The 18,594-nt window shown below is 37.3% G+C and overlaps 2 protein-coding genes across 2 annotated transcripts; one reads left to right on the top strand and one right to left on the bottom strand.

Annotated features, from left to right (window-relative positions):
• Window positions 1-760: 760 nt before the first annotated feature.
• Window positions 761-1,609, bottom strand: LOC111915962 (uncharacterized). The gene is made up of 2 exons (XM_023911592.1): window positions 1,187-1,609; window positions 761-1,135 (listed from the first exon to the last, which is right to left on the bottom strand). Exons 1-2 carry the CDS (start codon window positions 1,607-1,609, stop codon window positions 761-763), a joined length of 798 nt encoding a protein of 265 aa, XP_023767360.1.
• A 16,130-nt stretch (window positions 1,610-17,739) lies between these two features.
• On the top strand, window positions 17,740-18,195 carry LOC128132411 (uncharacterized mitochondrial protein AtMg00810-like). The gene has a single exon (XM_052768965.1). The coding sequence runs from the start codon at window positions 17,740-17,742 to the stop codon at window positions 18,193-18,195; it is 456 nt and encodes a 151-aa protein (XP_052624925.1).
• Window positions 18,196-18,594: the final 399 nt, after the last annotated feature.

The raw sequence follows: 18,594 nt of genomic DNA, 5'->3' as shown, positions 1-18,594 counted from the left end.
AAACTCTTGAATGGAGAGATCTAACAAGAAAATGATCAAGGTAATGACTTTTTACCTTCAAATGAATCCCAAAACGAAGTAGATGCTAGATCTACAAGATCCTTCTCGTTCCAACTTCCAAGCTTCTAAATCTTTAAGTCTCTTCAAGAAATGCACCAAACACACACTCTTTAGCCTCACACACACTCAAAATAGGAGGTTAGCTCGATTAGGGTTTGTTTCTGGACGTGAAGGTGGTAAGGGAGGATGGAGGGAGGACCTAACGTCCTTTAAATAGGGTGCAAACCCTAAAAATTTGGGTTTTCAAGCACAGCCTCAACTCGACGAGTTGGTCCTCCAACTTGTCCCTAAAGTTCACGCGGCCTGATCGGTTTCAACACGACGAGTTGGGGTATCCAACTCGTCGAGTAGGTCTAAATATATGAATATAAAAGCTTCAAAATTATGCCTGGGAGTCGGGATGTTACACATACACACCATTTTTGTTTAACACAAATTTATCTGAGTCAAACACCATGAGAAAACCATGCTTGTTCAACAACCAACCCGACACAAGATTCTTACGAATTTTGGGTACATACAACACATCATTCAACGTCAACTCTCTTCCCGACGTCATCTTCAACACAATCTTTCCAACACCTTGGATATCAGAAGTGGTTGAGTTTCCCATGAACATCTTGTTACCATTATCTACAACCTTGAAGTTTATGAACCCTTCTCTATTCAAGCAATCATGACGGGTAGCTCCCATATCAATCTACCACTCCCTTGGATTGGACTCCACAAGATTAACTTCAGAAATAACCGTTGCAAGATTGATGTCAGACACATCTTTGGTTATCTTCTCCACAACATTTGCCTCCTTAGCCTTCTTTGGAAGCTTGTAATTTGCAGCTCGATGACCCCGTTGATCACTGTTATGGCAATTTCCTTGAAACTTTTTCTTAAAAGTTCCAGCTTTGGTTCCCAAGTTTGAACCCTTTCCTTTCTTTTGGAATTTTCCCTTTCCAGATTTGTTCTTCACAGAAGTTTGAACATGCTCCACCACTTTAGCTTTCTCAGAAGTAGGGGTATAACTACTCTTTTGAGCTATCCTATTGTCCTCTTCAATTCGAAGGTCAACAATAACGTCCTAAATGGACATATCATTTCTCTTAGGTTTCAAGTAATTCTTGAAATCAACCCAACTAGGGGGTAGCTTCTCAATCATGGAAGCAACAGAAAATGACTCATTAAACCACATACCCTCGGCATGCATGTCATGTAGGAGGACTTGAAGTTCTTGGACGAGGGACATAACAGTTTTTCCATCCACCATTTTATAGTCAAGAAATCGGGCAACCACAAATTTTTTTGTCCCGACATCTTCAGTTTTATACTTTTTATCCAATGAGTCCCATAGTTCTTTGGTTGTCTTTGTTACACAATACACATTATAAAGTGAATCAACAAGGCCATTAAGAACATAATTCCTACACAAGAAATCAGAATGTTTCCAAGCATCAATAGCAGTTAAAGCTTGCACATCTCCTTCTCCTTCAAGCATCCAAGGAGCCTCTTTAGTTAAGAATCTAGCAAGATTCAATGTGGTAAGATAGAAGAGCATCTTCTACTGCTACCTTTTAAAGTTCAATCCAGAGAACTTCTCAGGTTTCTCAGCATGATTGAACGGCATGGTTATCATTGGAGCTCCTTGAGCATTAGGAGTACCATTACGCTTTGGTGGTTGGGAACCTTAACCAGTAGTCATGCCATAAAAGGAAGCAAATGTAAAACTGTCAAAGATTAAAATTCAATAACAACTAAACTGTTAAGTATTGTCTATTTCCAGAAAACATGTTCTGAAAAGCTGTGAAACAAAAGAAAGAATCTGAAAACTGTTTTAGAAAACAATTTATGAAAACAGTAACAGATTATGGATGCAATAAACTTAAACGGTTAGATACATGTAAATAGAAAAACAGAAAAAACAAACGATTTATGAAAACAGATTCTACAAGTGTGAGGGAGAAAAAAAATTCGTTTTAATAAGCACTGTAAGATGAAATAGGAACAATTTTTTTTTTCAAGTTCGTTTCACACAAACAATTTGTTTTAAGACTGTTAGGAAAATATAACACAAAACTGTATGAAAGAACAAAACACTAAAAATTATTGATTGAGGCATGTGTTTAACACAGTTTCCTTAAAACAAATCCACCTTATATGGGTGTTTGTTTCCCATGATACAACAATAGAAAGCAATTCTTCTAGATTAGCCGAACCCTCACTAGCTCGGATTATACCTTGGTTGCAGCAAGAGAGAAAAGATGAAGCAGAAGCCTAGAGGAAGATAGTGATTTCGTTTCATTCGGTGTATTAAATCATTCACATAGGTGTTGTATATATACAACCCAATGTAACCGATGTAATTAAAACGAAATCGTAACTGTCAAAATTAAATAAGAAAATTAATCAAGAAATCAAAACCAAAATCTATGATTAATAGCTCTTAATTCGTTTTTGTAACTATTAACCAAAAGGGAAAAAATGCAAAAAGGTCCTTGAACACATCCTCCCTATATGGGTGTTTGTTTCTCAGGATACAACAGTAGAAAACAATTCTTCTAGATTGTCCGAACCCTCACTTGGCCCAGATTATATCTTGGTTGCAGCAAGAGAGAAAATATGAAGCAAAAGCGTAAGAGAGAAAGAGAGTGATTTCATTTCATTTGGTGTATTGAATCAGTCACATAGGTGTTGTATATATACTACCGAATGTAACCCGATGTAATTAAAATGAAATCATAACCGTCACAATTAAATAAGAAAATTAATCAAGAGATCAAAACCAAAATCTATGATTAATAGCTCTTAATTTGTTTTTGTAACTTTTAACCAAAAGGGAAAAAATGCAAAAAGGTCCTTGAACTTTTCTGGTCGACCGGTGGTGCATTCGTGCGCGCAGGACACGCGCTTGCACACAAGTTCTATGGCCCGAAGCCAATTTGGCTCGCCTTTGCACCCCTTGCATGTGCGCGCAAGAGAGAGCCTTGGTTCTAATAAGTCTTACAAAGGTAGCTAGTCTTTGTAGTTATAAACCAATTTCCTATTCATTCTCCCACCAATGTGCGATGAGTTTTAAAACCCACTTAACTCCTTTATTTTCTCTTCCAATTGCCCTACTTTGACAAGTAATTTCTCATTCATTTTTAATCCGTTTTGGACGTGTGATATATTGAAACGAAGATATCACGGAGGAGAACACGAATATATAATAAATAACTCATTTTGATTATATTTAGAGTCCAAAATTTGTGATAAAAAATGGAGAAAATCCATTTTTGGAATTAATAAAAATAATTTTCCAACATAGATGTCATAGGGATAGGTATACCTTATACAGATGAGTCGTCAGTACAGGGTTTGTCGGAACTGATTTTCAAGAAAAAATAAAGTTTTATTATTTACTATTACTGACAATGACATGTCGTCGGGATAAGTGAAAAAAAAACCCAGAAGCTGCTTACCTGGTGGTCGTACTGTGGTATCCGGATCTAATGGTTGCCTGAATCTGCTGTGGAGCTCGGTCATCCTCCCGTGGTTGTTGGTAGTTACCAGAAAAACAACAACTCAACATCTATAATTAACTTAATCAAAGACAAAAGTGAAACAAATGCTAGAAACATTACATAGTGGTTCTCGGAATCTGTTACGGAGGTTAGCAGTCCTCCTTGGTGGCTGGTAATCGGTGGTCATTCGGTGACTACAAAATCAACAAAAATCAAACAAAAAGTGGTGAGAAACCACAAATTGATACACAATAAACTGTAAAATGAAAATGGAGAAGCAAACCGGACTCGAAGACGACTACTGTGGTGGCCAAAAAACTGGAAATTGAAACACAAACCACTCAAAATCGCACTCAAAATCGAGTGAAATCAGCAAAAGAATAAAGGAGAAAGAAATACCAGCGATCGGCGGTGAAAGGCCGCTCAAACGGAGGTGAAACATCGGACGACCGATCGTCGATCAAGATTATTTTTCTTTGTCTTTTTCGCTGTGAATGAAGGTTACAATATCTGGAAGGAGATGAAACCATGTCCCGACGACAAGTCGCCAGGATAGCCTTATCATAGTGTCACACGGATCAAACCACCTCTATACCGACGACAAGTCGTTGGAAAAATTCACACGGATCGACCCACCTCTATAAGACGACATGTCGTCGGCATAAAGGATCATAAAATGACACCGTTTTCTATTTTTCCTGCAAGGTAATAAAGAAAAGTGAAATTATTTTTTTCAACACCTATACCGACGACAAGTCGTCGGTATACATTTTCAGAAACCTGAGAATTATTTTTCATTTTGCGCCTTACCTATGCAGACGACATGTCATTTGGAAAGATTTTGAAGTCAACGTAATTGGTCAACTCAATGCTAAAGATAAGTTGCCTAGATAACCTTATTTTTACCGACGACACTTGTCGTGTGTCGTCGGCACAGACAGAATTCTTGTAATGAGTTAAGCATCCAACACTGTAATGAGTTAAGCATCCAACACGCACGCTACCTCTATTAAGACCAACCACATTATCCTAAACCATCCACATAATTTTTCTATCATCAACCCAGGCGCTAAATAATAAAACATATTGTAGACTCTAAAGGGTTTTTTAACACGACTACATGAGCTTTAAAAAGCGGGAAAAAAAGTCACCATGCTTCTGGTACATACTTCACCAAGGTAAGTCTACCACCAGGAGAGAGCATATTAACCTTCCAACTTGACAACTTACATTGAACCGCTTAATTAAAACTTCCCAGCCTCCCTTACGCGTCATGCTCCCACCTACAAGTAAACCGAGATACTTAAAAGGCAAGTTATCAGGTGCATTACCCCTAACTTGCGCCATAGATTTCACCCCTTCTTTCGTTACCCCAACACCATACATATTTGATTTCTTAAGATTCTAATTTAGACCTAAAGAATTGTAAAACTCTTGTAACACTTGTACAATACCTTCAACATCTCCGCGACTCCACTCTGTCAAAAATAGTGCATCGTATGGATAAAACACATCTGATATCTTAATCTCGCTACAACCGATACTCACTCCCTTGATGTTGGTGCGAGCCACAACATCTTCAATAGCAATGTGAAGTCCTTCCATCGCCAAAAATAAACAAGAAACGCGATAAGGGGTCACCTTATCGAAGACCTGGACATAACGAAAACTCCTTCGTAGGGCTCCCGTTAATCGATTCAGAAGCTATAGATGTGTAAAGACACAAGGCTATCCACCCTCTTAATGTTGCTCCAAAACTGAAAGCTATAAAAATATGATACATTTACTCCCAACTTAAAGAGTTATACGCCTTTTCAAAATCCTCCTTAAATATCATAAGTTTTTGCTTCTTTTTTTTTACAAAAATCCACAAGCTCGATAACCATCAAACGGATGTCAATACTTTGACGACCCTTCACGAACGTTGATTCCTTGCAATTTACTAGTATACCAACCACCTTTGCCAATCGAAGCGCCAAAATCTTGGCAATCACGTTGTATTGTAATCCAATGAGTGAAATAGGTCTAAAATCTCTCACGGAAATAAAATTCGAGACTTTCAAGATAAGTGTATAAAATGAAGCATTACACCCAACCGACAACATAGAAGACTCAAAAACTCCGATTTGTATCACTTTCAAAAAGTAACCAAAAGGTCTTGATAAATTGGAAAGTGAACGTGTCTGGACCTGACGGCTTATCACTGCCACATTGCCACACAATCATTTTCACTTCTTCAAATGAAATTGGACACTCTAACCCGTCCCTCTCATTATCTGAAAGTTGATGAAACCATGAGACAATAATTGAAGGAAAATTATGCACAGACGAAGCAAAATTTTCCATATAAAAAAAATCCAAAATCACTCTTTTAACATCTATAGGTTCGATACACCAAGTCTCATTTTACATCACACGTTGGATCGCTTGAATATGATGTCTCTATTTAAGATTTTCGTTAAATAATGTTGTGTTTTTGTCACCTTCCCCACCGGACCTTGGCCTTTTAACAACCATCCAATGTATCTCGATGTTCCAATTCGGACAATTCACAAAGCCATTTCACTCGTTGATCAATCTCATTAAAAGATACAAGACCGTCCAACCTCTTCTTTTCAATACTACTAATATTAATTTCTAAAAAGACACTTCGTATTTATTAAAAGCAATATGTTCTCCTTATGCGAATCTTGAATTTTCATTTTTATAAATTTAATCTTGTTCTTAAATAACACACAAGCCCTATCTTCTTCCCTAAGAAACTCGTTAGCAATCAGATTCACTAAATATCCGTTGTCTAAAAACTAGGAGTGTAATACTCATAACGCAATTGGACCATAATCAATTTTTGTTTGTATAAAAATAAAACAATGATCTTAAAACTAACTATCAAATGCATTAATAGATGAAGAGTCCTACCATTCAACTAACAACCACTCCGATACACACACACAAAAAAAAAGGTCCAACTTTCTCATCTTAGAACCAAGCTTATTCATACACATACAGACACACCAAAAAAAGGTCCAGCTTTCTCATCTTAAAACCAACCTTATTCATACACTTAAACTTATGTCCTCCCAAATTAAGCTCCACCAAACCTAACTCATCAATAAAATTGCAGCCACATCTTGAGGAGAAAACACAAAGCTGAACCTTTTTGTCTCATTCCTAACTTCATTGAAATTGCTAAAAACTACAAAAAGATATAGAGTAAATTACACAAATGGTCCCTGTGGTTTAGGGTAATTTATGTGTTTGGTCTCTAACTTACTTTTTAACTCGGAAGGTCCTTATTGTTTGTTTTTGTTACACGTTTGGTCCTTATCAGACATGAAATGACTATTTTGCCCTTTCTGATTTATTTATTAATTTATTAATGATTTGCTTTTCTTTTTATATTAAAGATTAAAATAGATTCACCCCAACCCACTAACTTCTAAAAGCATGATAGGTCTCTTCTCACCATATCTCTTCTCTGAATCTACTCTTCTCCAAGCAAAAGGAAGAACACAGACGGCATCGAACCCCCACAAATCGTCAAACGTTGTTCGTACGTCACCGATTGACACCATTGACCTTTTATTCCATTGATCTGCACCACCGCCTGACCACCGGAAACCACCAACAACACTCACCCGTTAATATATTGGATTATCTCTACATATCTCTCTTTCCCTCCCTCTTTCTTTTTCTCTTCTCTAAAATTGGAAGTTTGAAACCCTAAATCAGAACACCATGAAGCGTCGGAATGCTTCATCGGCGACGGCTTTGCTAAAAGAACCTCAGTTGCCGCCTTTCAACATCGTCGGCGCCCTTCAACTTCGTCGGAACCTTTCAATGAAAACCCTAAATCTTGCTTAAGATCTAAATCCTAGATCACTAACCACTAAAACAATGGAAGTCACCATCTTCTCTCACCTAGTTAGGATCTAAGCCCTAAATCGATGAAAATGACAACCACCCACAGTCGTCATCACATCTACTCCTCGAAATGTATTTTTGGGTAGATTTTGCTGCAAATGTAATTTTGGGTCAATTTCTAGTTTTTCATTTCTCTGGTTTTGATATCTACTTTAAAAGGTGAGTTTCTGGTTTGAATCAATTGATTTTAGGTTTGATTTTTTGTTTAAATTTCTCATTTGAATTCCTAGTTTTGATTTCTTGTTTGGATTTTTTATTTGATTTCTCGTTTGAATGGATTATGGTATCGAGGTTCATCTAGATTCTTTAATTTTTTTTCTAGTAGGAGAGATGGTGGTAATTTATACAGAGGTGGTGGTGATTTCCAATAGCATATGGGTGGTAGTTTCTAGGGCTGACAAAAATGTACCACGGAGAACCAACCAATATGTTACCAACCGAACCAATAAAATCGGTAGCCAACATGCTTGGTAGTCAATATATCTGGCCGGTAATACCATGCCAATTAAGTAGTCTTGGTACGATAACGGTACAAAATTTTGAATACCACGGTTGTACCATACCAACCAATATATATATATATATATATATATATATATATATATATATATATATATATATATATATATATATATATATATCAATCCTTACATTTTCAAGTTTTAGTTAGAAGTAACAACTAAAAAGTAATAGTCGGAGAACCAACCAATATGTTACCAACCGAACCAATAAAATCGGTAGCCAACATGCTTGGTAGCCAATATATCTGGCCGGTAATACCATGCCAATTAAGTAGTCTTGGTACGATAACGGTACAAAATTTTGAATACCACGGTTGTACCATACCAACCTATATATATATATATATATATATATATATATATATATATATATATATATATATATATATATATATATATATATATATATATATATATATATATATATATATATATATATATCAATCCTTACATTTTCAAGTTTTAGTTAGAAGTAACAACTAAAAAGTAATAGTCGGAGTTACTAATATAATTCAATTGATATTGATTCTTTTTTGAACAAAACATTATAGTAAAAGAAATTACGAACACAAGGTTAAGGAAGGTACATGACACTAAAAGGATTTACTAAAACAAGCGACGACCACAACTTCAACTCACATTCATATTTAGAAAATTTTCTAACCATTCAGTGATGATTATAATGTGAAGTCTTATATAAATTATAGTCTTAAACTCTTCAAGTATAGATATTATTTAAATATTTTGGTATATACCAATACCAATATGTACCAACCAAATTTGTTGGTAACCAACTAAGTTGGTACCAAGTATCATTGGTACGGTATTGGTAGCTAAAACTTTGTGTCAATTATAATTGGTACAGTACACGGTTTGGAGGAAAAAAACTTGGTACCGTACCAATTCCACCCCTAGTAGTTTCGTCCGGCAAGAAAGAAACCAAATCGGTGAAGGTTAAAGAATAATACATTTAACAATAAATAAATAAATAAATTAATAATAACAAATAACAAAAATATATAGAAATACATTTACCAATAAATAAATTAGAAAAAGAATCAGTAAGGGTAGTCATTTCACAAATAGCATGGACCAACAACGCACCAAAATTGAATGTTAGGGATGGTCTGAGCTAAAAGAAAGTTAGGGACCAAATGCGTAAATTACCTCAAACCATAGGGACCATTTGTGTAATTTACTCTTGTTTTTAATAAAAGCTATAATATTATCCCAAATTCTTCTCTTCATAGCAGCTCTTGAGGTGCATAAATATTAATCAAGAAACAATCATATGTTATTGAACCACTCACCTTGTAAAATTACATAATTTTCACCACATAACATACGACTTAGCGAAACAAGTTGTATCCCACGAGGAGAAAATCTCACCTAATAAACTCGAAGCTGAATTTCATGAAAAATCAAATCTATAACTTATCCATGTAGCTTTAAGTTTAAATAATTCCAACCTAGTCATCTTTGTCACTTGCAATCCAAAAAAATGTAACATCGTGCTTGAAAAACAATCCCCAAATCCATCTTCTTTTCTTTCCAGGCCCAGTCCCTCGAGTATTAACCAAAAGAATATTCATTGATCCACATTCACATCTCCCATTAACCACCTTAAATCTTGTTTACACATTCTCAACTTATATCCCCTTTCTCATGTTGCGTCTATTATTTTAGTAACCTTATCAAAAATTACACATCCCAACTTAGCATTTCTCTTATACTTAGAAAAATGGTAGTACGCCTCGGTTTTGAATATTAGAAACCTCATAATCAACCCCTTTCTCATTACATTTAGACTTAACAACATCTCCCCGACCAGCATGCTTCATGTGTTCGAATCCAGGTGGGCAACAACTGCTTTTCACTTTCACCTCCAGTTCGAATCCAGGTGGGTTGCCCGAAAGCTACCCTCTTCATAAATATTAGCCACCACATGAACCTCTTTCCTCAGGACCTCCTTAACCGGGTCATCAAAATCAACATCTCTTGATGTCACCTTTCATTTTCACCTTTGGTTCAGGACTACTCTCCATATTAGTGAATCGTCTATCAACTCTATTATATACTTGAGATTCTTTTTGTTTATTAATTAGTGTTATTCTCCTTTCCTCGTCTTCATTTTTCTCATAATGTTATTCTCCCTTTTTTTCAATCTTCTCTAACCAAATTTTCACCTCTCTAACCCGCACCATGTACCCTACTCCTTCCACCACTATCTGTACGGAAGCCACTCAGGAAGCCACTCCCTTGAATGTGTTTTAATCCTAAGAACATAGATGGATCCCGTTATGGACTTCCCTTATAACAACGCTGGCATAAGATATCGCTACACTTTTTCTCTTACAAATGTTATTCTTTATTTTCCCATCTTGTTTGTAGTAGATGATTATATTTTAGGATCTTATATATTTCAATGTATTGTTGTCAATATTTTCTGATATTATTTCCTATTATACCCCCTGTATATTTGGGGATCCATTTGTAATTATCCCTATATAAATAGGGCATTGTTAATCAATTCTAGGGAGAGATTCAGATCATATATTCGTTGTTACGGTATCAGAGCCATAAACCTTAAATTCGGCGGCTACCCTTTCATCCAAAGTTACAGCTTTGTCTCATCTATTTCACTGTTATCTATCAAAATCCCTTCTCTGTCATCGTCATGGGCAAAGATGATGCTAGTTCAATTGAAGTAAAGGCCACATCATTACATCCCGCATACACTGTAACGAACATACAAACCAAGATACGAACTCTAGATGGTGTCAAAGTCACGTAATCTTCATGGATGAAACCGTTTCGTCTTCATGCAAAAGCTCACAAAGTTCTTAATCATATCGATGGCACCCCAACACCAAAGGAAACATATCCCACTTATCTTCAATGGATGGAAATTGATGCCCTCATCTTGCGATGGATTTACAGTACATTGTTTGACGAACTCATGGTTTGAATTCTTGAAAACGACACTACTACTCAAGATGCATGGAACAAACTCAAAACAAACTTTCTTAACAATAAGGGATCATGTGTTGCTGCCCTTGAACAAGAATTTTCTAATCTCATTTTGGCTTCCTGTTCATCGATGGAAGCCTAGTGTCATTAAAAGATCTAGCAGACCAAATGGAAGATGTCGACAATCATGTCATTGAAGCAAGACTTGTTCTGTAGATGGTTCGCGGGTTACCACCAGAATTTGATGTCGTTGGGGCATATATCAATCAAAGCTCTCCATCATGGGAGAGGGCTCGTAGCATGCTGCAACTGGAACAACACCGACAAACAGCTAGGCAAAATCAAACTCACACAGTCCTTGATGCTTATTCTGCTGACCGATCATCTCAAAACTCCACACCCGGTCAACGTGGTCAGAATCCCACCTTCAACAACTACTCAGGTAGGGTGCAAGCAGTCGCGGTCGAGGTTCACCTAGTCGTGGCTGTGTCAGAAGTTTCCGGGGCCATGGAGGTCAAGGCCAACCAAATTGGAATCAAAGGAAACCAATGGCATCAACAACATTGGAACAACTCACTGCCATGGAATCAATCGCCATATTCATACCCCTCACATGGTCCGTGTCACACCCCCAAACCAAGGATGGTGGAAACGTCCGGGGGTGGAGGACTTCATGTAAAGTATCACAACAACGAGTATAATAGTGCTCAAAGTAAATAAAACCATCGTAAATATAATTGAAAAAGTTACACCAAATTATATGTTTACATGATTCAAATCAATTACATTATGATGACAAAATGAACTGTTTGACGATTTATCGTCCCATCCTCAAAATGATGTTGGTTTTCCTGTTTCACTGATTTCCTGAGAATACAAGTAGTTTTTAAAAAGTGTCAACAATTAAGTTGGTGAGTTCATAAGAGTTTTGTTTGAGGAAGAAACCGTTTTCCTTGTAAAAGCGATAAAGTATGATTTCCAGAAAATCCAATATTTTCTTAGTTAAGTGTGGAATGAATGTTCCTATGTTATGCGATAATGAACTCTAGAAGAACCCATAGATTCCTTCTATGATCACTCAACATATATAAGTTACATATAATTTGAGTTAAATGAACCGTTGAAGTCTAACAATTCTAGACGAGATGTAGTGTTAATAGAAATATGTTCCAAAGAAAATCCAATATTTTCCTTATAAAAGTTATGTAGTCCTAAATCCCAGGACCGAAATTAAACAAGTATTTTCCATACTTAAAGATATAAAGGTGATTTTAAATCGGCATAAAACCCTTTTTGATTTGAGAAAAATCCCGTAAATTTTATGTGTTATGAGTTGTCTTTAATCCTAAGACGGAAAGTGTACAAGTATTTTACCATACTTAAAGCAATTCATGAAAGTTTAAATCGACATAAACTCGTTTGATTTAGCAGTAAACCCCTTTTCAAGGTAAAAGTTTCCATGTAAACTTGAAAGATTGTTAACTACCTATGTGAGTTGCTATAACCATACTATGACGAGAAATAACATGCACAACGTTTTTCAAACATCAAGATACTATGACTCTTGTCACCCGTAGACCTGCAGGTCCCAATGTAGCTAGCAGCAATGTGTGGGGTGTCAAACCCAATATAGATCTATACACAATTATCACGCTCTCCCTACAAGATACTATGGTTATAACTTACAGGAATTGGGATCCATACTCAAACGTATGGGGAGAGAATTGCCTCACAACCTAAGGTAACTAGTTTACACATAGTTTGATATTAAAACCTCTTCCGTAGAGGAAGTAAAATCACCTTTTTTGAATAAATTAGTGATATGAAATCCTTAAACTATTACTATTATAATTTATCACGTAGGATATGAAAACCCATTTGTTTTGAGAGTAAAACCCTTTTCATGTAGTAAAATCCATAAACTATGCTTATTGGAGTTTATTATATGTGTTCGAAATGAATGAGTAAACCTTATCATGAATGACTAAATTTCAGTTTATGATGATAAACTAATAAGAAAATACATTCAATATTTAGAACTTATGGTTATACACTTTGCTCAACATGCTACAAAGTGTTATGAAAGTTGTAAGTTGTTAACTAGTTTTTAACCTTTCAGAACTGTTTTAGAAAAATCATAGAAAAATCATACGAAGTCAAAAACTGAATCCGTAAATTCTTGGAGTTCATAAAATGTGTCTAGTTTGTTCATAATTTTTATTATGAATTTTAGAAGTCTTTAACTTGTGTTAAACTGTTCATATTCACAGACTGGTCCGAATTCATTTTTGAAATGATAGGCAGTTTTGTAAAAATCACCATAAATCGTAGAAAAATCATATTGTGATGTGAAAGTAGTCATTTTAAAGGTATGAACCTGAACTATCTGCACCTAATACAGTTTTGAAAACTAAAATGTTTAAGTTGACCAAAACAGTCTGTGAATTAATGGAGTTAAGCTTTTCTAATTAAAGCTGTTGAAATAGTTTAATTGTGTTCTTGGTGTTTTAACTTGTATTCCACCCCCCCCCCCCCCTTAAAACTTAAGAAAAACATGAAAAGATAAGGGTATGAACTCACCTTATGTGATTTCAGTGGGTGGATGTTGAAGGAGAGAAGTGTTCAACTCAAGAACACTCGGAGGATTGCTTGAAGATTCGAGAATCTAACACAATTATGATAGAGTTTGTGTAAGAAATCAATGATTTAAGTAAAATGAAGTGTAATAACCATATGAAGGGTGATGATACTTACCAAATGTAGAAGGAAGCTTGAAAAATGCCTTGGAAATCTCGAAATTGTGAGAGAGAATTTGAGAGAAAAGATGTGTTTGATCTTTGGTGGAAATGAGAGAAATGAGAAGTGAGGAGAGATAGGAGTTTTCAGCCTTTGACCAAGAGTGTGGCTGGTCAAATGGTGGGGAAAGTACTCTTGAATGACCAGGTATGGTGGAAGGACAATGGCTGGTCATGGAGTGGCCATGGGGTGGTTGCTTGTGTCATACACTAAGGCAAAGTCAACACTCCACCACAAGATCTTACTTAATAGATTTTTTACTCTTAAATAAGGATTTCCCTAAAAATATTCTTAATTTATGAATATATGGATCATGGGGTCTTATATGTCAAAATATAAGTTTGGGTGAAAATCCCTCGTTAAAATAATTAAAAACGGGCTTAAAACGGAGTCGTGGTCGAAAATCGGGTGGAAATGGGAAATCCAAAGTCAGGGCGAGGGTTTCAGGCTTAGCAACCTTAGAACTGAAGTGGTGGCTTAGTTGGTGAATTAGATCTGAGGGGGAAGGGACTGCGGTCCAAGCAGGTACCGCAAGCGGACTCATCCGAAGGGACCGAATGCGGGGTTAGGTGTGGTGCTCCAGTTGCGGGTGCGGTTCAGCGCTGCGGTCTTCAGCAACCTCGGTCCTCAGTAGTTCCAGTCCTTAGTCATTGATGTTCGATGGTTGCAGTTCCTTAAGGGGACTTCGGTTTTGGTCCTTGGGGCTTCGGCTCAAGGAAGGTTTGGTCCTTATAGAGGGACTTCGGTCCTAAAAGGCTATTTTCTAAGGTATCATCCCGTTTCGAAAGGTTTTTCACCAAGTCAAGTGTCAGGTCGCCCCAAATGATTACGAAAAATTAAAAGAGGTTTTGAGAGAGATTTGGGAGAGATTTGACATACTTGGAGATATTTCTCATACAGAGAGAGATTTGACATACTTGGAGAGATTTCTCATACAGAGAGAGATTTGGGAGAGATTTCACATTCTTGGAGAGATTTGTCATACAGAGAGAGATTTGGGAGAGATTTCACATTCTTGGAAAGATTTCTCATACAGAGGGAGATTTGGGAGAGATTTCACATTCTTGGAGAGATTTCTCATACAAAGAGAGAGAGATTTGGGAGAGATTTTAAATAGGAAGAGATAGAGTGAAAGAGATTAGGGGAGGCTTCTTTTGTGACCTTTTTGAGTGCTTGGCTTCGCAACGCAAGGTACGTAAGCCCCGTTAAGCCATGTTTAAGGATCTTACACACTCCCGATGAGTATGCAACATTTTTTTATCGGTTTGGTTCATTACTTACCACAGTTTTAGGTTAAGGAAATCTAGATATACGAACTTTTCAATTGATGATTTCTCATTGGAATAGCGAGTTGTATAGTAATTACCTAATGTAAGCCCTAGTACACAAGGGTTAATTGAGTCGACCGGTTTGACTTGTTGATTTTAGTTGACTTTGACTTGACCGGAAATTGACGGTTGTCACAATCCAGCCCAGCCTACAAGTCATTGGCCTAATCACACATTCGGACCCAGCCTAGTAGTCGATCCAACATCACAATAGGGGCCCATTAGACCACCTCCGATGCGACCAACTGGTCCGATTGCTGCTCCCAGTCCCTAGTTTGTTGATTATTCTGACTATAGTCCATCAGATTAAGCACAAACAATGCAACAAATCCATCTCAACTCCAATGATTAGTCTTGGTACATGGACTCAGGCGCCTCGACCCATCTCACATCTGACCATGGTAAGATCTCAAGTCTTATGACTACTTCTCCTGTAACCTTGATTTTTGTTGAAATTGGTTCTAGTATTCCAATTCATGGGTCTGGACAATCTTCTTACACCACCCAATATCATTCATATGCCTTGAAAAATATTCTATTTACTCCCTCCATTATTAAAAACCTTTTATTTGTTCGTAAATTCACTATCGATAATCACACTTCTGTTGATTTTGACCCATCTGGTTTTTCTATAAAGGACCTCAAGACTAGAGCTCTTCTTTCTCGGCATGATAGCACGGGAAATCTTTACCCCTTCACGACACCATCCAATCTGCCTGCTCTCCTTGCATCCTCCCACGATTGCTGGCATGCTCGCTTGGGTCATCTAGGCGCTCCTGTTTTAGATTTACTTTGTTCTAAATTTTCAATTTCTTGTAATAAACCTACAACTTCAACTTTATGTAATACTTGCCAACTATATAAACATACTTGGTTACCTTTTATGATTCACAATCTATTACTTATGCATCCTTTGATATTATACATTGTGATCTTTGGACATCTCCAGTCTTAAGCAAATCTGGCTATAAATATTTTATGGTCCTCATCGATAATTTAACTCACTATGTATGGGTCTACCCTCTCAAATACAAATCTAACACCTTTCTTAATTTTACAAAATTTCATAAACTCATCCAAACTCAATTTAACCGAACCATTAAGTCTTTACAATGTGATCTCGGTGGTGAATTTGATAATAATGAATTTAAGTATTTTTCCCAAACTCATGGTCTTGTCTTTCGTTTCTCTTGCCCTCAAACATCCCAACAAAACGGAAGAGTCGAACGGATGATTCGTCGCCCCAATGACCTTCTCACTCATGCCTCTCTTCCTCAATCCTTTTGGGTAGAAGCTCTTCACACCACTACATACCTACATAACATCCTCCCTACCAAACGCCTCAACTTTTCTACTCCTGCCTTCTCTCTTTATGGTCGCCAACCATCATATGACCATCTTCGCACCTTCGGGTGCATTTGCTATCCCAACATCTCTTCCGCTCAATCTCATAAACTCCAACCACGATTCGTTAAATGTGTTTTCCTTAGATATCCAAAAAACTTTCAGGGTTACCGGTGCTTTGATCCATCCACCGGCAAAGTTTATCTAACTCGTCATGTTACATTTGACGAAACCTCTTTTCCATTTGCCAATAGCCCTCCCCCCTCCACCTCCTTCGAATTTTTTGATGACCACCCTCTTCACGTTTTTCCATACTCCACTCCAACACCATCTATCACCCTCACTAAACCATCAACAACACCATCACATACCCCATGCTTCCCTCAACCACCTATCTTGACCTACTCACGTCGCTCAAAACCAACCACCACCCATCCACCTACTCAATCAAGCTCTCTCCCTTCCAAAACACCTTCCACCACATCCATCCCACCTCAACCCCGCCCCTCCTCTTACTCATCCTATGACTACCCGTACACAAGCAGGTGTTACCAAAGCGATCATTAGTTTAAACCTTCATACCTCATCTACTCCACCCATCTCTCAAATTCCTAAGTTAATCTCTGCCACCATGTCTGACCCTAATTGGTTGCAAGCCATGGAAGATGAATTTCAAGCTTTACAAGTAAATAAAACATGGAAACCCGTTCCCCGACCGACTGACAACCTAGTTATACGGTGTATGTGGTTGTTTTCTCACAAGTTTAAAGCGGATAGATCGTTTAACCGCTATAAAGCACGCCTTGTGGTTAATGGGAAATCACAAACAGAGGGTATTGACTACCTAGAGACGCTTAGTCCAGTCATGAAACCAGCTACTATACGAACCGTTTTTAGTCTTGTAGTCTCGCAGGCATGACCGATACATCAGTTAGACGTCAAAAATGCATTTCTCCATGGCGATCTCCATGAGACAGTATTTATGCACCAGCCCCTAGGCTTTGTTGATGCCCGGTTTCCATCCCATGTTTGTTATTTATGAAAATATTTGTATGGTCTTAAGCAAGCCCTGCATGCATGGTATACTCATTTTGCTTCATTTATCACATCTTGGGGTTTTAGAAGTAGTATTTATGATTCATCGTTATTTATTTATCAAAATGTCTGCCATTGTGCTTACTTATTACTACATGTCGATGATATAACATTGACTACTTCTGACCCTACTGTTCTCCACAACATTATCACCTCTTTGTCTCAGGAATTTTCTATGACTGTCCGCTTCACCATTTTCTGGGTATCATGGCTACTCGCGATGAACATGGTCTTTTTCTGTCACAAGCCTCTTATACTCGTGATATCCTTCAACGAGCTGTTATGGCCTCTTGTAAACCATGTGCTACACCAGTGGATATGTCCACCAAACTTAGTGCTATTGATGGTGAACCTCTTGCTGATGGCACTCTCTACCGCACTCTTGTCAGTGCCCTCCAGTATCTAACTTTTACTCGACCAGACATTGCATATGATGTTCGAAAAGTTTTCCTCTTCATGCATGCCCCATGTGAGCCACATTTGCAGTTCATGAAGAAGATTTTTCATTATTTACAGGGTACGATTGACTATGGTCTACAGATAGTTCAATCTTCGTCCAACACACCAACTGCCTACTCCGATGCTGACTGGGGCAGATGTCCCGACTCGCGGAGATCTACTTCTCGATACTACGTATTTCTTGGCAATAATCTTATTTCCTAGTCTTCAAAGCACCAGCCCACTATCTCTTGTTCCAGTGTCGAGGCCAAATTTCATGGTGTTGCTAATGCAGTGTCTAATACCACTTGGTTATGAAATCTCCTTCTTGAGCTTTATGTTCCCCTTCACAAGGAAATGGTTATTGATTGCCATAATGTATATGATGTCTACTTGTCTCAGAATCCAATCCAACACCAGCCCACCAAACATGTGTAGATAAACATGCACTTTGTGTGAGAAAAGGTTCGTCTTGGCCATGTTCGGGCTCTTCACATTCCTGCCTCCTTGCAGTATGCAGACATCTTTACAAAAGGGCTACCTCATTTATTATATCATCAGTTTCGATATAGTTTGAGCGTTTGTCCTTCCCCGGATCAAAATTTCGGGATAATATTAGTCGAT

Source organism: Lactuca sativa, chromosome 2 (assembly GCF_002870075.4).
Source record: "Lactuca sativa cultivar Salinas chromosome 2, Lsat_Salinas_v11, whole genome shotgun sequence".
Taxonomy (NCBI): Eukaryota; Viridiplantae; Streptophyta; class Magnoliopsida; order Asterales; family Asteraceae; genus Lactuca; species Lactuca sativa.
This window is presented reverse-complemented; position numbering and strand designations above follow the sequence as displayed.

Coding starts and splice junctions, on each gene's coding strand:
- LOC128132411 (XM_052768965.1), top strand. CDS start 17,740: ATGGCTACTCGCGATGAACATGGTCTTTTTCTGTCACAAGCCTCTTAT.
- LOC111915962 (XM_023911592.1), bottom strand. CDS start 1,609: ATGCTCTTCTATCTTACCACATTGAATCTTGCTAGATTCTTAACTAAA. Junction 1,136..1,186: donor AGAAGCTACCCCCTAGTTGG/GTTGATTTCAAG, acceptor ATGTCCATTTAG/GACGTTATTGTTGACCTTCG.